The 21,644-nt window shown below is 52.0% G+C and overlaps 1 protein-coding gene across 5 annotated transcripts; it reads right to left on the bottom strand.

Moving 5' to 3' along the window:
• Positions 1–482: 482 nt before the first annotated feature.
• Positions 483–21,195, bottom strand: MMP28 (matrix metallopeptidase 28). Of its 5 annotated transcripts, none has more exons than XM_090257513.1 (8): positions 20,839–21,195; positions 12,896–12,924; positions 11,809–11,888; positions 6,865–7,089; positions 4,343–4,588; positions 2,818–2,967; positions 2,338–2,505; positions 483–1,511 (listed from the first exon to the last, which is right to left on the bottom strand). In XM_090257513.1, the coding sequence occupies exons 1-8, from the start codon at positions 20,947–20,949 to the stop codon at positions 1,117–1,119; spliced, it is 1,404 nt and encodes a 467-aa protein (XP_090113639.1). In that variant the 5' UTR covers positions 20,950–21,195; the 3' UTR covers positions 483–1,116. The 5 variants fall into 5 exon arrangements, with proteins under 5 accessions (XP_090113639.1, XP_090113638.1, XP_090113641.1 ...); XM_090257512.1 differs by lacking the exon at positions 12,896–12,924 and adding an exon at positions 11,379–11,563; XM_090257516.1 differs by lacking the exon at positions 12,896–12,924 and adding an exon at positions 11,379–11,563 and having other exon boundaries at positions 1,215–1,377.
• Between the last annotated feature and the right edge of the window lie 449 nt (positions 21,196–21,644).

Below are 21,644 nucleotides of genomic sequence, written 5' to 3'. Positions count from 1 at the left end.
GAGGCCCTGGTAGGTGTGGATCGGGGAGGAGCTGAGAACCACACGCTAAAACGCCGAGACTGGCCGAGGCAGAAGACAGGGCGGCTGGGGGAGCTGGTTCCTTCTCCAGGAATCCCAGCTATTCTTGGCCCGCTGGCAGGAGCTCCTGGAATACAGCATGTGTGGCCCGGAGAATGGGGTGACTGTGCGCACAGGGGTGCCCCCAGCCTGCAGAGCCCCCAGCGCCAGCAGCAGTGCAGACCTCCAGAGAGGCTCCAGTCCTCCCCCTGCCCCACATGGTTCTCCATCTGACCTGAGCGGGGAGGGCAAGCTTTCTGGGGACAGGCAGGCCTCTCCCCATCACAACCACACACACACACACACACACACACACACACACACACACACACACACACACAGCCAGCTAGCCCTTGCTCAGTGGGAAGAACAGGTCTCCTCTCCAGCATCCATGCCCACCTGCTCTCACTGGAAATTATTCTAAGGAAGGCTGATCTGTGCCCCTGGCCCACCAGCTAGAGACATCTCTTTATTCCAGCCTCCCACAAAAGACTGGGGCCCAGCAGGACTGCATCAGTCTCCCTCTGGCTCTGGGTCCTGATCTGCCTTGGGGCCTCTGAGGTTGGAAATCCTTGTATCCAACCCATGCAGGCTTCCTGGGGGTGGGGCCTCTGCTGAAAGAGAATACAATTCTCCAAGAATTGAGGCAGAAGGTCCTGAAGGGAAGGTGACACTCTTGCAAAGTGGTCCCAACCTCTCTGCTGAGATTTGCATCCTCCCTGGTTGCCCAGTGCTGCTGCCTCATAGTCAGGAACTGCACCCTTAGCAGAAAAAAATGAAATCCCCAAGGCTTGGGGAGGAAAGAGTCCTTGAGGAGAAGGCTGTGGAGTCCGTGATCCTTTTTGGCTTCTCCTTGGATCGATCTCAGCCCTGTCCGCATGTGGTGGGGACAGCACCGAGACAATGCCACATTCTCCAGGAAACAAATGCAGACAAACTTTCACTGCTGGGTCTCCTGCAGGGAGGCTCAGAGGCTCCCAAGACAGGTTCTGCCCCCGGCGCAGGGAACACACACTGGCCATGACAGCACCAACAGTTCAATAAGAAGTGGGGGTGACTTCAGAAGAGGGCGCCCCCCGAGTTGACATGCCAGCAGCCCATCCAGGGCAGTTCTGCTGCCCAGCGGCCTGAGGTGGTCACCCGTAGCCTGGCCTGGTCCAGGTGCCAGTAGCGGTCATCTCTGAAGAAGATGATGGAGCCATCTGTCCGGGGCAGGGCACCGCTGACCTCTTCAGGGACACCACCCCAGTCCTGCAGGCCTCGGGGGTAGTAGGGTTCCACCTGCAGCCCTCCTTGGGCCAGCACATAGTAGCGGGCACCCTTGAAGAGGACGAGGCGGCTCAGAGGAGGAAAGAAGAGGGCTGCATCAGGGTGACGAGGCAGGCCCCCTGCCCGGCACAGCTGTGGAGAGCCCCACACTGGCTTGGAGCCCTGAAACCTCCAGCATCGACTCCCTGTGGGGCATTGGGAGAGCTACGGTGACCTGGCAGCTCTCAACCTTTGGTCCTCCGCGCCAACTCTGTCCCCCCAGACTCTTGCTCCTTCTTGTGTTGGAGCTCAAGGTGGTTAGTATTCATGTTAAAAATGGATCATACTACTGTTTAGTTATGAACAGTAGGGGAGGGACTATTGTGGCCTGGACTTCCAGCAGGTGTCAGCAGAGGGCAGACAGTGCTAAAGGAACATATCTACCCCCTCCCTGGGTAGCAGGGTCCTCTCCCTTGGTGAGGATGGGACTTTAGGGAAGGCCATGGGGCTTTCTTTGCTACCACTACTACTACTAGTTCTAGGAGGGCAGGGAGTTTCATTTTGTTCACTGACGTATCCCAACACCTCCTACTGTGTCTAGGGCACTGTTGAAGAATGAATGAACACTTTACTGAAGTAATTTACTGCACACTGCTCAGGCATTACGTTCTTTTCATCCTTCTTCCCAACAAACCTGAGGGATTGTTTTCCCCGTTCAAGAAATTCAAGTTCTGAGAGTTAAGTGACCTGCCAACCTTACACAGACAGGATTCCAAGGAAGGTACGACTTTCTGCTGAACTGCAGAGCTCAGGAGTGGTGCTGGGCTTCCCTAAAGAGTCTTCTCTGAAACTCTCCCACCCTCTCTCTCTAGGACAACCTTGATACCCCCTCCTCTATCCCCCACTAAAGCAATCTCCAGTTTCCCAAACTACACTTTGGACTGAAATTGAGATGCCTCCCCTCTTTTGACCTTGGGCAGAACAGCTTTCCTCTCTAGGTCTCAACGTTCTCATCTGCCCCAGGGTGGGTACCTTTGAAGAAGTAGAAGTCTCCATCTTCCAATGACACTGCGGCAGCCTCAATGTTGGGGGCCAGCCCAGCCCACCTTTCCTGCAGTGGGCGGGGCTCTGAGACGTTGCCATCGGCTGCCACCTCCCAGAAGTGGCTCCCTTGAAAAATATATAGTCGCTGTTGCCCGTCTGCCCAGAGAGACAAGAGAGAGTTGGGTAGTGACCATCAGCCTCCTTCCAGGGAAGGTACATTCCTAGAACCCTGCTTTCCAGACTGACCAGAGAGGATGCAGTGTGCACAGCTGGGGCAGAAGGGAAAGTGTGCAGGAGAAAGCAGTGTTTTGCCTGGTGTGGGCTTGCTGCCTTGTAGGATCCTTGTGGCTTGGGATTTCTGGATTTTATCATTTCTACCCTCCCCCACCTTGAACTTCGGCTCTGGAGACCCCTGGAGATGTGGGGGAAGAGGAAAGAAATAAGTAAGGCATGGGTGGGGCCACTTACCTATAGTAATGGCATCGAAGGATGAGTGGCAGTATTTAGGAACTTGGGTTTCGGTGCGCCTTCCCTGGGGTCTGTGGGGGTCCCAGGCTTCAAAGTCAGTGAACAGCTTTCCTGGGAGCTGGACAGTCACAGAGCCCCCCTGGGGCTTCCCTGCATGGGTAAAGAGAAGAGGGGACAAATGCACAGTGGTTGGGGTGTGTGTATCGAGGGCTCACGGCCCCCGCCTTGATTTCTCTCACCATTCTCTGATAGGAGGGGCAGCAAAGGAGAGCAGGGGTGGGAGTTAAGAACTGTCTTTGGTTGTTGATGTTAACCATAGCACTAAATTCAGAAGCTGTCTCTCCTATCAAACAGTCTGGGAAAGAGGCACCAACTGAGATAAAATTCAAGTGGGGAACCAAACAAGGGGATGGAACGGAGGAGTGTGGAGAATACTCTTCTCTGAGTCCTGGACAAAGCAGTTGGCTTGAAGGCAGAGTTCAGGGGCCCAAGTGGCGTTAATTACAGCACTTAAAATAATTACATCACTACACTTAGGAGAGTGAGGCAGAGTCCAAAAGCTTAAAATTTGGCAGCAGTTCCTGAATCCTGGCCTGCAACTTCCTGGCTGTGTGACCTCAGACAGTTACCTAACCTCTCTGACCCCCATTCTCCTCATCTGTGGACGAAGAGATACTGACCTCACGGATGTGTTGTATGTTAAGTGCCTGGCCCGTGGTAGGCACTCATGAAATAGCAGCTGTTATTATGACATGTGTGTAGGTTTCTTAGGCTACAAGGCATATTCATACTCACTAGTACGACAAGCTTGTCAGGTAAGCAGGCCCTCAATTATCTATTTTCTCAGAAGGTAAAACTGAAGGCTCTCAGTTGCCCAGGGCAACTACTAATCAGGAATCGGAGAGAGACTTGAACCCAGGGCTCCTGGCCCCGCTGCACCCCGGGCACTCTGACAGAGACAGCCCCAGGTGCCAGGGTCCAGGCAGGTCCCTGGGCAGCAGTGCTGGCCAGTTCATTATGGGGGAGATCTTTCTGAGTCCGCTGCCAGGCAGAGGCCCAGCCTTGGGGGAACTGGGCATCAGCATCAATGTTGGGGACTGGACAGAAAGCACAGCTGGGAGCAGGAATGAGGGTCTGGGATGGGGAAGGAGGTGGGACTGAGCATTGGGTCTGGGTGATGGGGCCGGAATGTGAGAGGAACTGCGGAGGCCGGGGGGTTGTGCAGGAATCGGGAATTGTAACGCAAAGGACTGTGCACAGAAATTCGTTAGGATCGATAAGGGGCAAGCATGGGGGGTGGGGGTGCAGGAGCTCGAGGTAACTAAGTTTCTCGGATTTCAGAGGAGCCTGAGAATTTGGAAGGACCCGTGACCGGCGGAGGCCAGCTTCCTGAGCTTGGGATCGGGGATCCAACTTGAGGGCTGGGGACCCAAGCACTATAAACAAAGCTCGGGGACGGTGCGGTGTGTTTTGGGGGGGGGGGGGGCAGAGGTGGGGCCAGTGGCGGCACGGATCCGGGGCTCACCATACAGGCTCTGTACCGCCAGCACGTCGTCCCAGCTGAGCAGCGCGTCGCGGCCCAGCCGCTTGTAGTAGGGTGCCATGAGTGCGCGCGGCGCGGGCGAGTGAGTCAGGCCGAGCGTGTGGCCGATTTCGTGCGCCAGCACGACGAACAGGTTGCGCCCGCGGCGGCGTCTCAGGGACCAGTGCTCGTCTTGGTCGAAGTGAGCTTCGCCGCGGCGGGGCGTAAAGGCGTGCGCCAGGGCGCCCCCTGCAGGCGGCGCGGAGAGTCAGGGGGAGCCACCGCCCACGACGCCCCCAGGCTCCCATCGCCAAACGCAGAAGCCCTTGGGATGTAGGAGGCTGTTTCCTGCTGCATAATTTCCCTCCTAATTAAGTCTGGCAGAAGCTGAAGTGTGGAGCAGTGAACACATGACTAGGCTGTGGGGTATGGACGCTAAGAGGCAGCGAGGTGTACATACAGCATGGGGTCAAACTGCCTGAATTCCAATCCTGGTTTTACCATTTCTGAGCTGTGTGACCTTGGGCAAATATCTTAACCTGTCTGTGCCTTATCTTCCTAATCTGAAAATAAGAGTGATGATAATGAGGTTCTTCCTCACAGGGTTTTTTTCTGAGGATTAAAAAGGAATGTATCTGTGTATGTTACATGTACTTAGTTTTAGTATCTAGCATACAATAAATGCTACATAGGAATTAATTTCTAAAACATCTACAAGTGAGTACAGTGGTTACCCCAGAATGGAGCATGATGGGACCATCCAGGGTGTTGGTAGTGTTTGTTTCTTGATCTGGGCGCTGGGTGTGTTTATGTGTATGAACAGGTTCTTTCATAAAAATCATACATATTCTTGTCTTCTTGCTTTGCCTCTGCCAGGGCCCCTCTACCTGTGGGTCTTTACCTCCCTGCTTTTAATAGGAGTGAGCAGAGGGAGTTGGGCTGGATCAGTGATTCTCAAGCTTGTAGGTTCCCCAGATGGAGCTTATCAGTCATGCAGTTTTCAGGACCCACCCTCACAATTCACTTTCTGCGGGGGCAGGGGTCAGCAAACTGCACTGGGATAATGTTGGCCTAGAGGCCTCTGAGGGTCCTTCCAGTGAGTGTTGCCTTCTGGAGCCCAGGCCAACTAGGACTGACAAAGGTCGGGAGGTTAACATTAAAGGAGATCCTCATGGCCCTGGCCAGGTGGCTCAGTTTGTACTGTACACCAAAAGGTTGCAGGTTCGATCTCCGGTCAGGGTACATACCTAGGCTCCCCAGTCGGGTCGGGGCGTGTACAGGAGGCTACCGATCAATGTCTCTCTCTCTTTTTCTTTCTCTCTCTCTCTTTCCCTGTCCCTCCCTCCCTCCTTTCTTCTCTCTATAAACTCAATTTTTAAAAAAACAACTTATCCTCAGGTGAGGATAAAAAAAAAAGGGGGGGATAAAGGAGAGCCTCATGGAGCATGGAGAGTTGGCCATGTGTAGGAGGAATAAATGCCTCCTATTTTGAATGTGCTTTGAACTGTTTTGAGCAATGTTTGCCTCTCCATTCAACTCACAATAATCTTGAGGGACAGATGGGCAGGTTTTGGCCTGAACTCAAAAAGACAAAAGCACCTGTCTCACATCAGAGAGCTGACTCCCAGTCCAGTGCTGTCTTAGCTACCAGACTCCACCTGGGAACAGATGTAAACATCTCACATAGATATCATGGGTGAAATGATTTACACGCAAGCCCATGTGTGTCCTACATGTGGATTCTCAAAAAGCCTTGATTTCTCCCAGCCCTACCCTGGTCCAGCCTGGAAGTGTCTTTGCTCTGAGTAGACTTGATGGAAAGCGGGAGAGTGCAAGGGGATGGGAGACCAAGTTCCCAGGCCACACAGCCCCTAAGTCCCCACCTAGAGAGGTCTGATCAGGTTTGCTTACTCCTCAGTGGGGAGGATTAGGAGGATGCATAGATAACCTACGTTCAGTTTCTGAAGGCTAGTGTTGGGCAGAACGGGAGGACAGCAGTTTAAATTGCAGCCAGGAGCCTTCAAGTTGGAGGCCAATAGGAGAACCATCTGGGCTATGAGTATGTGAGACTCTTCTGTGGCCACCAGCGGGTAGAATGCCTCTTGCTCTGAGGCAGTGACTGTGACACTGGGTTGGGGGAGGGCAGGAGTAGGGTGGTGATGGCCTCTGGATGTTTTTAGGACCTTGGTCTGGAGAACATCCACTTCTGGAGAACAAGAGAGGCACAGGCTTGTCTAGAGGCAGGGGGTGGATGATGGGACCTCAGAAGAATAGATAGTACTCTTTTGAGTTTGCAAAGCACTTTCCATGCAGAACGCCTTCCGACCATCCCGACAGCCCTATGGGACATAATCGGGCAGGGACCACTGTTTCCCATTTGACAGATGAGGAGACTGAGGGTTCGTTGCTGGGGGATGCAGCTGGGTCAAGGCCACAGGGAGAGCAACTGCTCCATCGCCCTCCACAGACCGCCTGTCCTAGTTGGTTTCCCCTCCCGCCCTGTGGGAGAGGGGCCCTGTCAGCACCTGGGCCATCGAAGGCGTTGCTCAGCCCGTCATTGTGGTCCCCTTGGAAGAAGGTGAGGCGGATGTCAGCGGGGCCTGTGGCCGGGGCCTCCCAGAACTCCAGCGCGGAGACGTTGCTCCACACCTGGAAGGCGGCGCGCACGGCCCCTCGGACTGCTGGTTCAGGCAGATGCTGGGGCCAGTTCACCAGGCGGTAGGAGAGGTGCTGCTTGTACCACTTGTTGCCTGCCACCGAGAGACGCCACATCAGAACCTGGGGCTGGTCCCAGGACACGCATGCTAGGGAGATAGGCCCTCCCCCAGGGAGCCTCTGATCTGGTGGGGAAGACATGGCCCTTGCCCCCGGGAAGGCCTCATGTAGCTGCTCTCAGACAGATCTGCTACCCTCATCCTGGAGAGTCCCGCCTCCTGGGTTGGCCTAAGGAGGACCCTTAGGACCTTGGCAAGCTGCATCCCCCTCCAAAGTATGATGGGGGAGATGCAGCCTCTGCCTAGGAAGAGCCCCCGACCTGAAGGACCCCTCTGGTCCCTGCTCTCCATCCCCACAGCCTGGGCTGAGCCTGAAAATCCCTCTGCTCCTCCTTCTGGCAGCAAATTCCAGCCCCTGCTCACTGTGTCAGGGTGGAGAGGTGGGGCCACCAGGGTCACAGCCGGTCCCTGCCTTCCTCCTCTCCGCCCCTCACACCCTCCCGCTGCCTCCTGCTGCCCTGGGGCAGCGACCACAAGACCCATTTATTCGAGGTCCTTCCCTGACCCCTCGCCCTCCCCCTCACTTCCTCAGGGACTCGAGAGCTCTGAGGTAAAAACAAATAAGAACAAAGGGTGTGTTTTGTCAATGACCGAGATAAATTTTTCCATCTCCACTTAGTTAAGTGTTTCTATTCCTTTGCCCAGAACCGCAACTGCTCCCTGAGGCCTGAGACTCAGGCCTCCTGCCTGAGCCCCAGGTCAGCTAGTCTGGGCCCAGCTCCGGTATACCACACACCCAGGACCGGGGTGCTGAGAAGGCCATGTTCTGAGTTTTCCGTGGGCTATTTCTGAGCCCTGTAAGTTCAGGGACTGAGACTGTGACCCCAAGTGGAAGCCTCACAGCTTGGAGGCAGGACTCCTGGGCTCAAGAACACACAAGAATCATGTTTTGGGGGCTTCAGTTTCTCAAATGGGCCAGATCCCTGGGGCGTGGGTGACAAGTGGGCAGGGCAGGCTAGGAGACCAGGCTCGTAGGCAGAGCCCCCTCTCCCCTTGAGGGGGGCAGCCGAAGGTTCAAGCCACCTGCCCCTTTGTCCTAGGGAAGTGCTTGCCTGAACCAGGCAAGAGGAGTGAGGTGTACATTCGCCATTTCCTCATTCAACCTCTCCTCTATTTGGGGAACATGGGACCAGGGAAGAAACGTCCCCAGGGTCATAGACCATGTGAGTAGGAGCCCAGACCCTGCCCCCTAACACAGTGCATGTTCCACTACCCCACATAGGTAAGCAGGTGTATTCGCTAAGACTCAAGGCACATACATTTGCCTGAACACGGCTCCTGTGGGTCAAAGCAGGGGCGCTGCAGGAGCTACAACTCTCTGGATGGAAAGAAGGGTCTGAGAGGACAGAGGAGCTGGGCACCCTTTCCCTCTTTCCATCCCCCATGGAAGTGGGGGAGGGAATGTCCCTTTTCTCACCCCTGAGCCAAGCTCCATTCAAGGCAATGCTGCCTCCCAGGGCCTGTTTGGCCTGGCAGGCACCCAACCCCTCCCAGCCAGTGGCCAACCCTCAGGGAGGGAAGAGGGAAGGATTGTAAGGGAGGAGAGGCGAGGTGTTTAGAGGCGCCCTGGGCCCCCACAGGGACTTCCAGTGCCTGTGAGTCTTCACTGGGCTATGGGAGGGCTGGTGCTGGGCTCTGCACACCCTGCTATGGGTAACCAATTCCCCGACTCCCCCTCCCCACCTCCAACCTTCCAGCTTCTAGAAAACTATGAGGCAGCTCCTTCAGCCTCTTTGCAGTTAGGGGTGCCCCTCACTCAAGGATAAGCCAGTGAAGGTGCAACTGTGTGTGTGGGGGGGGGGGTATGAGCAGGACAACTAGGAACAGGAATTGAGAGAAAATGACTGATTTTATTTTCCTTGGGAGGGGAGTAGGGGATAGGTTGTTGGTGTGCCTGCCGGGAAGGAAGGAACCGCCGGGCCAGCAGCCTGAGCCCTGTCCCCTGCCTTCTTCCTGATTTGTGCCCGTGGAGCAGGCTGGCCACTGCAGGCCCCATTCCAGTCCCTGGCTGAGCAGGGCTGGTTTCCATGGCAAGCCCCAGGCCATGGGAGCACCTGGCACGGCACCTCACACCCTTAATCTAAAATCCAAAAGGGAAGAGGAGAGAAAAAAGATGGGCAGGGAGGAGAGCTAGATTCCTTGCTTGGGGAGGACATGGGCAACTGCTACTGGGGAAAGAGCAGGGTTGGAATCTCAGTACCGTTACTTACAACCTTATATAACAAATTATAGAATCCCCGCAAGCCTCAGTTTCCCTGTTTGCAAAGTGGGGTTGATGAGCCTTCCCCCATGGTAGAAATAAAATAGCAACCTGCAGCTGCCAGGCACGTGCTGGGTGCTCAGTAAGCATCCGTTCACTTTTTCCTTTTCTGCCCCATTTCCACCCCTGTGCTCCCCACCCTTAGCTCTGTGAGGGGGCAGGGGGATTGAAAATCAGCCTTGCAGGCACAGAGGGGAGCAGGCATCTGGAACGAGGTTGCCAGATGTAGCAAATAGGAATATAGAATGTCTGGTTAAAGTTGAATGTCAGATCAATGACAAGTAATTTTTTAAGTATAAAAGTATGTAAAAACAAACCAATTATTTGTTATTGATCTGAAGTTGAAATTCAGCTGGGAATCCTCTATTTTACCTGGCAACCCTACCCCGCTTCATCAGCACAGCATTCACCCACATAATGGAAAATCACTGGCATAGGAACCCACATCATTTTTTAAGCACCGACCCATATTCTGGGGGTTTCCACATGTGGACCGTCACTTAACCCTCCCAACAACAAGAAGGCTGTTTGGCCCTGGGAAAGTTGCTTAAGCTCCTTCTTTGTCCATCACTTTGCCCATCTGTAAATGAAGGTAAAATCGGTACCTATCTCATAGGGTTATCACAGGAGTAAGTGAGTTAATCTATTTACAACTGTGCTTGGCACATCATAAATGCTCAGTGAGTGTTCACTGTTATTATTACACTTGCTTTCCTAAGGCACAGGAAGTGCTCAGCGCCTGCCAAGCCCACAGTTTCCTTCTAGGGAATATTTTCCCACCCAGGAGGTAAAGAAAGGGAAGCTGCTGTGGGTCGTTTTGTGACCGCAAGGGAAATTCTCTTTCTAATGCTGCCACCACTGTCTGGACCATGGGTTAGCGTCAGACAAGGGAATGGGCCTAGGCTGGTTGGGGGAAGCCATCTGCCTCAGAGGTGCCTTAGCCCTAATCTCCATCCACAAGGGATGCTTCGAGTTGGACAGTGACGGAGGCTCCATCACTTGCTCCCTTGGGGTGCAAGAAGGTGAGATAGTAAAATTAATTACAGACGAAAAGCTGACTAAACAGCCCCGTTTTGTTAGAAATCTTGAAAACTGCAAAAATTGATTGGAGAAAATTCAACTTAGTAAAAACAACCAAGATGTTAAATCACACACGGCAAGACTTGTGGATCAAAAACTAACAAAAGAATAAAGTCTTTATAGATCTTAGATCAGTAACATTTGACCTTGGGAGATTGAATTTGGCCAAAGACAGAGGAAGAGGAAGAGAAGAGAAGGAAGAAACAAAATTAAATCATAACAGCAGGAAGTGTAATGTCTAAAATGTGTTATGATGAAATGTTCAGAATAGACAAATCCATAGAGACAAAAAATAGATTAATGGTTACTAGGAGCTGGGGGGAGGGGCGAACAGGGAGTGACTACTAATGAGCATGGGGTTCTGTTTCAGGTGATGAAAATGTTCTGGAGTTAGATTGTGGTGATGGCTGCACAATTCTGCAAATATACTAAAAGCCCTGGACCGTACACTTTCAATGGGCAAATTGTATGGTATGTGAATTCTATTTCAATAAAGCTGTTAAAAATGTGCTATGGACCAGATCAAACTAATAGATGAATCGCATCTTTGTTGCATAATTCTTATGAAAAAGAACTGATTCTGATGAAAATAACTCCAGTAAATTATAAAGAAAAATGTTGACAACAGTTTAACTGCCCTGCAGAGCAGATTGACCAAGGAATTAAGTGGACTCAATGGGGTTTGCTCTAGAAAATACTTGCACAATGACAATTCACCAACACAGGTATAATTCTGATTTAAATGTCTACATTCACAAACATGGTCCTCAAGTCCGAGAGGTGCTATTTGCCCGCTGTGCTCTCCTCCCCTGCCCAAGGGAAGAAGTTACTGACAAAGCCCAGTCCAAGGCTGAGCCGGTTTTCTGGCCATGGGGCTTCAGGATGGTGGGGAATCCCATCCTAGCTACATTTTCACAGTGCTCACCTTGCTTTGCAAAGCGTTTCCTACGCATTTTGGCCCGGCGTCCAGAAAACAGGGCACTGACCCTCTCGGTCCAGGCCACCTGACTGTCAGTATCTGCAACCCCGCAGCGGGGTTGTGCCATCTGGCGCAGGGTGGCAGGGTCCAGCACACCACTGATGGGCAGCTGGGACACCCACTGGAACTCCCTGTCAGGAGGAACTGAGTTAAAGGACCACAAGGGGAGGGTGGGTAGGTGGTAGTGGTGAGGGTGGGGAGCTTCCCTGGAGACAGCAGGAGGCCGGGATGGGGTAAGGGGTGAGTGGGTGCATGGGGAGGAACAATGAGGTATGGCACCCTGGACCCACTTGGGGGGCCGCCTTCCCCCACAAGGGAGGAGGTAACCCAAGCTTGTACCCCACCACCCCAAGTCCTCCATACCCCTTCATCCTACCTGATGGCATTGCTGAATCGTGTGGAGGAGGGAGACTTGGAGGCCTGTTCACTGAGATAGCCATACCTTTCCAGGAATGCCTGGGGGAGAGAGGAATGTCAGCTTTTTCCACTGTGTGGCATCCTTTCCCTCCCTTGGTTTCCAAGCATTCATGGCACATACGTCATGCCTGGTCTCACCTCTTGTCCCAACAAGGGTCTATGAGCTAAAGCAGAAAAAATCCTGGGATCAAAGTCAGATGGACCTGGACTTAGCTCCGGGACACCAACAACTGACAAGCTGCATGGTCTTGAACAAGTCATTCAATGTTTCTGAAACTTAGTTTCCTCATTTTTAAAACTGACCAAGCAGCCCTGACCGGTGTGGCTCAGCTGGTTGGACGTTGTCCCACAAAGCAAAAGGTCGCAGGTTCAATTCTAGTCGGGCACATGCCTGGATTGCCCCTGGGCACCACACGAGGGGCAGCCAATTGAGGTCTCTCTCTCATATGAATGTATCTCTCTCTCTCTTTTTCCTTCCCTTCCCCTCTCTCCAAAAGTAAATAAACAAAATCTTTTTTAAAATGAGAAGTAACTAGCCATGCAATGAGGTGGGAAAAGGGGTTCCAGGCAGAGAGAGGGAGCAGCCAATGCAAAAGCTGAGTGAGGAATGAGCCTGCCTGTTTCAGAAGAAGGCGGGAGCCCAGTGAGTGTGAGCGGCAGGGTGTGTGACGACCACAGAGAGAGAGGCGGACTGTCTGCTGGGGTAAGAAATGTGAGTTTTATTTTCATCTTCGTGGTGGATTAATTGTGGGGAATAAAGAAAGGGAGGAAACCAGGATGGCTTCCACATTTTTGCCTTGGAAGATGATGCCATTTACTGTATGAGGAAGCCTGAAGGAGGAACAGATCAGGGTGGTGTGGGTCAGGTGAAGTCATGATACCCAGTGGTACTGGCCGTGTGATCTTGGGGCTCAGGCAGGAAGCTGGAATCTCTCAGCATGGAGACGATGTAAAGCTATGGATTGGGATGAGATCTCCTCAGGAAATTATATAACAAGAACATCCCGCCCCCAAATACCTCTTATTCAGTGCCCACCCTCACATACCTGGACGCTGCTTCCTCAGTGACCAAGCCCTAGAAAGCCGGTGGAGAGAAGTGTGTGATTCATTGTCCTTACCCATCACCAGTCCTACCCTGAGGGGGAACCAATGTACGGGGCTCCCTGCTTGCCCTTTTCACTGATAAAAGCTCCGGGAATGGATTCTCTAATGTCACCTTCGCTGCTTAATTCTCATACAGACATACAATGTCTCTTCACTTTTACCCCTTCTTGCTGTTTTACCTACATGGAAATACTTTTCTGTTTTCCTTGTTCTCTTACTCATTTTTCTTTGCTCTATTTCTTAACTCCAGTGAACTTCAATCATAGCTGCTGCCTTAAGAAAAGGCACTAAATTGGAATGAAACTAGACACTGAGCCAAAATCACAAGCCCCTAAAGCTTTGCAAGTATCCAGCCTTCTCTCTGTGGATTTCCATACACCATTAGAGACCTCCAGGTCCTCTTTGCAATAAAACCACTTTCCATGAGGAGCCCTTATTCTAGACAACAGAACACTTCCCCAGTCCGTTTTATTGTTCTTCAGCACTGATTTATTACAATTTCAGCACCATTGTTTTCTTGTTTTCCCTTTGCACATGTGCACTATTTTGGGATGCATAATGGAGTAAAGGAGTTCTAGTGACTTAATCTGGAAGACTATTTACTGTTCAAAATAGTGTGGCATCATGGAGTAGCCACTGGGCTTGGAATCCAGAATCTATTCCCAACCCTGACTCTGCTGGGTGACCATGGACAACTTATTTAACCTCTCTGAGCCTCCATTTCCTCACCCACAATGTGAGAACAAGAGTAACCCCCATAGGATTCTCAGAAGGATTAAATAAAGCAATGCACACCCAGTATAGGGCCTGTTATATAGTAAATGCTCAACAAACAGTTGATCTAGCTGCTTTAACTTACAGGGAAAAGTAACAGCAAACTTTTGGAGTGCAACCCATCTGTAAGATGGAACTGCTTTGAATAAGGCAGTTACATCTCTGTTCTCAATTCAGGTGCTCTCTCCCAGGATTGCCTCACCCCAGCCAGGGTGCCTAGCTCTCTCTCCCTTGCCTCCTCCCTTTCCCTGGTGAGGATGGAGAGAGTGGCTTTTTAAGGAAAGCCAGGAAATTAATGTCTCCATAGAAAGTTTTGCTGAGTAATTTGGAAGAGACTGGGTCACAGGCCAACAGGCTGGCACTCCCTTTGTCCCTCCCTGAGAACCCACCCAACCCTTATCAGGGAGTTGGCTCCAGTTCAGGAACTAAGAAGCCTTGAACAGAGTGGGAGGACGGAGGAGGGGAAGTCTACTAGCGGTGTCTCCTGTTTCCTGGCTGGGCCTGTGCCTGGCACTTTGGCAGGCAAGGTGGGGTGGGGGATAGGATGGGGTGGCGGTCTTTTTCAGGGGCCCATCAGAGGGGAAGTCTTTCTCCTGACTCGTCTCTGGGACTCTGTGAGTTGCAAGGTGTAGCTGAATCCCTGGGAAGCAGTGAGCATGTGTTCATGACGCCAGCCAAGAGACACCAGAAGAATGAGAAAAAGAAATTTTAAGAATTTGACATTTTATACTACCATAAAAGCACTGAAGTGTTATTATGGAGATAATCAGGACTTAAGAACTCTCTTATAGTTATTTTATGTTTAATATACCTATAATTAGAATTTTAATTACAGGGAAGGGTCCCCTTAAGACTGTCAGTGCTGAGTGCTCTAAAATTCTGTTGAGGGGAGTAGACCTATGTCCCTGGTGAGGAGGAGGCAGGGTTGAGACACCTCTGCTCCTGGATCTGTCTGTCCCTAATCCTCTTCTGAGTCCATTTACTCTGCCTTGCTTTCCCCTGCAGAGATGAGAGAAACACCCCTGAGCAGAGGTGGGGGGCAGGGCACAGTGTGGCAAAGGGATCCTAGGAAAAGAGGCTGGAGCTCTTGCTCTCCTCTCAGCTCGACACTAACCACCTTGGAGGAGTCATTTCCCTTCCAGGCTGCAGTTTTTCTGGGGGCCCGTGTCCTCTCAGGAACTGTCTGAGCTCCACCCTAGGCCTTCCCGTCCCCGTTCATGGATGTAGGACCTGGGCTGCTCCCCTCTGCCTTGCAATTCAAACACCAGGTTTTCTCTCTTTCCTGTTCTCCACTGATCCTCCCTGGGGAAGCCCAAGGCTGTGCCCCTTCGGTGATTCACCCTGCTTGGGCCTAACCTTGGTGCCAACCTGCCTCACCCACTTGGTCATGGCTGGGGCCACTTTCCTGGAAAGTCGCCTCTGAAAAGCCCTGGGAGTGGCTGGGGTGTTTGGGTAAAACAATAAGTTCTTCCTGGAACTCAGGGAGCTAAGTGGAATCAGAACTCTGGGGGTTCTAATCCTGCATCTGTCCTGTCTTGTCATGGGAGGGTGCGTAGAGCCCAGCCCATTCCATGCCTGAGGGAAGGGGAAATTCTGGCCATTTCTGAACAGGGCAAGACTAGCAGTAAGGTGTAGCAAAGTGAATCCAGGCCTGATTTAGGAACTCTGAGTCACTGGCCTGGCAGGACGAGAGCCCTGCCTGGGCTGAGTGTCTCAAGCATTATTCCTGGGGCTGCTGCTGGCTATGTGTCCCCGGGCAAGCCTTGTGCCTCTCTGGGCCTTAGTTTCCTCTTCTGTAAAGTGAGGGGGCTGGATTAGGGCTAAGATATACTCTACTTCTGTCTATTATTATAGCCTTGCTTCTGCAACTGATTACCTGTGTGAACAATGATAAAGTTACTCAACCTCTCTGTGCCCCAAAGCATAAAATGGGGGAGAAGAATACTGCTTATATTTCTTATAGGAGCACAATGAAAATCCAGTAAGAAGATGCTTAGGGAAAGCTTTATGATAATTGTCCCACTAAAAACATCATTTTCCCCTCTTGAGTCACAAAGCTTTAGTGCTGGCAGTCTAGGAGAGACCAGCCCCCCAAGTCTCAGGTCCACAGAGTTGCTGTGACACCCTCCATATCAAAGAACTGCAGCAGCAAAAATGAAACCAGGAATGAAAAACTTGCACAATGGCAAGCTCGTACAGCAACCGTGTTGCTTCACCTATGATTTATTCCATCTCCTTTTGTTTCGTTATGATTTTAGTATTTTCATGGTGACTCCACGTGACTGTGCTTATCATTCAATACATCTTTTGCATTATTTAGCCAAGTCAAGACACAAGGGATGATAGTTGGCATTCTGCCTTGCATGTCCAATAAATAAAAATGTTTTCTGGTAATCAGGAATACAGGGAGCTCTTCACTGTCGTAGAGCTTTTAAGGGGGATCACGGCTTCTTTGAGCTTCACAATCACCTTGCGAGAATATAGACAGGAAAGGTGGTGTTATTCCCATTTTAAGGATGAAGAGAGTCAGTCTCAGGGGAGCGCAGCATGTTAGTGAGTGACAGAACCCGTAAGTGAGTCTGAACCCTCTCACACAGGATGTTTTATTTCACATTTCAGCAATGACTCCGGGGCTTTAAAACAGAAGGAGCGGGGGCTGAGCCATCCTCCCCACTGGGGAGTCAGCCCTCCAAGAAGAAAAAGGCAAAACTGGGGCTCTCTCTAGCTGGTTTCCTTCTGTCTCCTCTGCAAGCAGGTCCAGGGGCAGAGCAGAGGGAAGAAGCCAAGCTTCCTGGGTCATGGACTTGGCTTTCAACAGAGGCTGGAATCACATCTCCATTGCGCTCCCAACCAGGTGCCTGACAAGCCATAGGTATTCAACAGGACTGAAGCGTGTTCCTTCACAAAGACAAATATCTGACTCCAGGATGCTTGGCTTCTGCTCTCTGGCCCCTGCGGTCTACTGAGGGCTTCCGGGCAGTGAGGCCAACTTGGCCCCTTTCCATTATTTTGGGCGAAGGTTTGCCCTTCCCTCTGTCTGACTCCCTTTCACTGCTCTTCCTTTCCTTTGTCTCTAGTCTCAGATCCACAGAGTTCTGTCCGGGTGTAACCTGGATGCCTCTGCCTGTACTCCCTGCTCCTTCTTTTATCTTCTGTCCAGAAGGATGTTGGAAAACATTAACTGGCCAGTCTCCATCCACACCCTATCTTGTCCTTTTTCTAATGTCAAATGACCATGATGAAGGGACCATTTGGTCTTCACTAGGCTTGTGGGGCTAAATTTAAGGCACAAAATAATGCCTTAATCAAGGTCAGGTTTAGGAAGAGTTGTCTGCCTGTCTCTCCTTTCTTTGTTCCTGCTTCCACCATGCAGTTTTTGCTAGATTTCTTGGTTTCCATGCTGGCTTGACAACTGTTTTCTCACCAACTTGTGGTCTTTTGGGACCTTTCAGAGCCTCCTCTGCACTTCTGTGCACCCTGTACCTATGAGTCACTGAGCTGAGCTCTTGGGAATGGCTTCCACACCCGGGCTTCTGGGTTTCTGACTCACAAAAAGTCAAATGAGTGGCTCTGGAGTCTGAGAAACAGACACTGCATCGGGGGTGGGGGGGGGGGGGAGTGGACACTTGACAGAAGCTCCAATATCTCCCTGGAGAAACAAACTCCCCAGTTCCTTGTAGTCTGGCACCCCGGGAGGAGCTGTGCAGATGTATGCAGGCCACTGAGTGGAAGGCAGGTCCTGGACACTCTTGCCTGGTGGGCCTAAGGAAGGTCTGAACAAAACATGGTAAATGGATCCCTTGGGACCGTCTGTGTCGCCCAAGAATAGGGCAGGGCCCGGCTGGGAATGGGAGTGAAGCCAGGGTGATGTCATTTATTAACTCTCAGTCTTGCAACTCAGCAGTGGAGGCCCTTCCTATTCACTAGTGTTGTGAGCGGCCCTAGTTTTCCCAAGTGGGCAACAATGGACTTCTTCATAATGCAGCTTTGTAAGCAGTCAGTCTCCTCCCAGGCAAAGCCCACTCCACAAAGTCCTCAACTTTATTACTTTGTATGCACAGAGGGGACACATACAGCCATGCACACAGGGCACAGGGATGCACACAGAGATGTGGGGACACGGACACATCCAGACAGACAGACACGGGCACACAGGCAGGTGAATTGTGTACACATGCGCATGCACACGCACATGCACAGGCATACACACACTCCAAAACCAAAGAATGTTTGCAATAGAGAGAATCTTAAAAGTCCTTGAAGAAAATTAACTCCCTTATTTTACAGTGGAGGAAACTGCAGCCTGGGTAAGTGAAGGAAATAACATCACACCGCTTGCTTTTATTATTTCTTTCCTTCTACATCCTGAAATCTGACCTTTGCCCATGAGCTCAGTAGGACTGCTGTGCTGTGTGGTTCCCTGCACCGAGGTCAGGGAGTTGTACGTAGCAGAGAAGCGGTGTGATCACGGGCCTCACCCTGTGTGGTTGGATTTCCCTAAACGACCACACCAGTTCCTGTTCCCATGCTCTTCTTACAATGTGACTTCAACACTCCTCCCACCGATTGTGGGGTCCCAGGTCCCTCCCCTTTGTGACTGCTGCTAAGAAGTGATGCTACCCAACTTAGTTTAGGTCATAAGGAGGGCACAAGTTCTTCTGTCTTTCTCTCTCCTCCACCCTTTTTCTCTTTCACCGAACGCCCATCTTGGAGACCCAGCCACCAAGTTTTGAGGCAACCTAAACTAGCCATGTGGAGAGACCCTGTGGATAGGCCCACGTGGGGAAGAACTGAGGCCCCCAGCTGACAGCCAGCACCAACCACCAGGTCGATGAGTAAACAGCCTTCAGATGATGCCATTTCCAGACTCTGTAGAGCAAAGACAAGCTGCCCTGAAGTGCTCTGTTTGAAATTCTGACCCACGGTATCTGTGAACATAACAAATGGTTGTTTGACTTTACTAAGTTTCAAGGAAATGTGTAATGTAGCCATAGTAACTGCAACACCATCTCAGGAACTACAGCCCTGCGCTGTCTGGTGTCCAATGCTGAGAATAGCTGCCTTATTATTCTCTAAAATAATGATGAAGATACTAACAACAACAACACTGAGGGCAACTTCCTTTTACAGACAGCTCTCTGTGTCCTAGGGACTGTGCTGATCTCAATGAAACCATACAATATTCTTTTGAAATAGGTGTTATTAACCCCCATTGTACAGAGAAGAAAACTGAGTGAGTTTCATAGAGGTTAAACCTATGATTTGCACACAGGTCTGTCTGACATTGAAGACCATGCAATTGACCATATGCAGAAACACATATAGACATACTGACCCACACATTAATTTACATTTAAACACATATGTATGTACATGCATAGGCATAATGAGACACTACACACCCATTACACATTTCCAGAGTATTTTGTTTTTAAAATATTTCTTGTTTTCAGAGTTAAAAATGCCCCCCCCCACTTATGTTAAAAAGACTGAAAGAGACTCAAGCTGCTAGATATTACATTTCCAAAGCACACCCCCGAGATGAAATTCTCTTCCTCTGGGGCCACCACAGGCATGAGTGGCAGAGATATTGTCTCTGTTCTCCTGCCAAGGATGCCTGGGACCTGGACTTGGGGGGAGGTGGGTTGGGACTCTTAACAAGCCTTGGCTTGGTAGACAGAAACTTTCTCCTGGGACCACAAAGATTCTGTACTTGATGGAAATTCTAAATTCAGAGAAACAAAAGTGATTCTTAAATGTCCTTAAGCAGAGAGCACAGACCAAGAGACCAGTGCTTGGAAGGGAAATTTGAGAAAGGACCTCCTTATTGAAGCAGGGTCATTCCCAAGACATCCCAGGGCAGAGATAGGAGCTGGCTGATAGAAGGGAGGGTGATGCCGCGAGAGCCCTCCTCAGCCCCCCAAATTCAGCCTGCCTCTTCTAGCAAAGGAGAGTGGGGGGATACTGAGAGGCTCTCAGCTGGCAGTTTTAGAGCAGGAATGATGCTCTTTTCTTTCTTTCTTTTTAAGGAATGATGCTCTTAGGTGAGCAGGAGTCTCAGGGGAGAGCACGGGGCTCAATAATTTGGAACTTAACAGGGGTCTCTTTGCCTTAAAATAGTGGAGACCCCAGTCCTATTCCTGAGAAGAGTTAGGAACACTCTGGGGGCTTCTAGTCCTGCATCCGTCCTGATTTGTCACGGGACGGTGTGTAGAGCCAAGCCCATTCCATGCTGAGGGAAGGGGAAATTCTGGCCATTTCTGAACAGGGCAAGACTAGCAAATGCTTCTTTGGAGAAGAAAGAAATGATAGTGGTGGATTATTACAATCATCTTAATCTAGGAAATAGATGTCTCAAGTCCAGCCCCACTCCTACCTCACAAAAAGTTCTGTGTTAGGTGTCCTAGAGCAAGCAGTCCAGTTCAAAGGAGGGAATGAAATGGGAAAGCTTTAAGGTCCATCTCCACCTTCCTGCCCCCCCTTCTTAAGTTCAGTCCAGAAGCCCTGTTTAAAGCTCCTCAGAAGTAACTCTTGAGAGTAGCCCCCCCCCCCCCCCCATTTTACAGTTGAAGAAACTGGTTCTGAGCTTGGGTGCTGACTTGCCCAACCTGGTTAGTGGCAGCACCTGCCCAGAGCCAGTTCTGTCACCGGTATCCTGGCCCAGTCAGCGGTGCCCTCCACAGCGCACCAACCGAGGGGCCCCCACAGTGTTTGATACTCCGGGAGGACTTGGGACATCCGATGAATGAACTGCCGAGTCTCCCCAGCTTAGGCGGTGACAGGCAGTGCCTCCGTGCCAAACTGGGGTGCAGGGGCTCCCTCTCTCTGAGTTGTTCTCTCTGTCTGTCCCATCTTGTCTGTCCCTCCTTCCCCCGTGGGGGAAAACGCCTGCAGATCCGCGTGCCTGTGTGGTTCCAGCCCGGACGCGGGGCTGGGGGGGGGGGGGGAGAATGCTGCCCCAGGTTCTTTGTGTGCCAGTGTGACGGGTGCGGAGGACAGGGGGAGGGTAACACAGGTTGTCAGCTCAGATGGGACGGCTGGGTGGCCTGAACGCAAAGTTCTGGAGGTTCTCGGGTACGCAGACCCACTCCGCCCCGCACACGCCCCTTACCTCTGCCTCCCTGCGCAGCTCCTGGCCTGTGCGCTCCGCGGGCTGGGCGTCCAGGCCGCCCCACAGCAGCAGCGGCAGGGCGCGCAGCAGGAGGCCCACATGCGCGGCCATCTCGCCGCCGCCCCTGCCTCGGAGCGCGGGGGAGTGGGGAGCTGCGGCGCTGGGGGAAGCCCGCCCACGGTCAGCAGTGCCTGGGACTCTGCGGATGCTCCGGCTTTGCGCCGGCCGGCGGGGAGGCGAAGGTCCCAGAGGTTCTTCAGTGCCCGGTCTCCGAGCGCTGGGCCGCTTCTCTGGGACGCTTCGCCAGAGCGGGTATGAGGTTGTCCAGCTCCCGCAGTATCTTACTCCGTGGGTCGCCGGCCCGGGAACCTAGAAGGCAAGGGAGGGAGGGAGGGAGGGGGCGGGAGCCCTGCACGCGGCCCCACCCACCCCACTCCGCTGCTGAAGGCGCAGCAGCCCTGAGCCTCTTCCGCTGGCCGTACCGCCTCGCCCGGTGCCCGCCGCCGCCCTGCGGACTGGTTCTCTCGCCCGCCACCTCGAGTTGATCTAGATCTCTCCGGGGACGGCAGGGGGTGAGGTCAAAGGGTCTTTTCCCGGCGGTTATAGCTACCTATGACTTCTATAAGCGGGGTCCTGGCCTACCTGAGGGTCATTGTTTCATCCAGGTTGCAGGGATGAGAACCTGGAGTGTGAGAGGAGGAGCCCTGGGCGGGTGTCAGAATTGAATTTAAGTTCCAGTTTTGCTGCTTTTTTTTTTTTTTTTTGCTAGCCGTGTGAATCCTGACTCAGCTACCTGCTGGCTGTGT

This window comes from Furipterus horrens, unplaced genomic scaffold, assembly GCF_987537825.1.
Source record: "Furipterus horrens unplaced genomic scaffold, mFurHor1.1.pri manual_scaffold_11, whole genome shotgun sequence".
Classification (NCBI taxonomy): Eukaryota; Metazoa; Chordata; class Mammalia; order Chiroptera; family Furipteridae; genus Furipterus; species Furipterus horrens.
Note: the sequence above shows the minus strand (reverse complement) of the source record. Positions and strands in the feature narration are given on the sequence as shown.

What these genes read in the sequence shown, in the direction of transcription:
- MMP28 (XM_090257512.1), bottom strand. Translation starts at nt 20,949, where the DNA reads ATGGCCGCGCATGTGGGCCTCCTGCTGCGCGCCCTGCCGCTGCTGCTG. An exon ending in CAACGCCTTCGATGGCCCAG is followed by an intron (nt 4,589 to 6,864) that starts GTGCTGACAGGG and finishes CGCCGCCTGCAG; the next exon opens with GGGGCGCCCTGGCGCACGCC. An exon ending in AGACTTCTACTTCTTCAAAG is followed by an intron (nt 1,512 to 2,337) that starts GTACCCACCCTG and finishes AATGCCCCACAG; the next exon opens with GGAGTCGATGCTGGAGGTTT.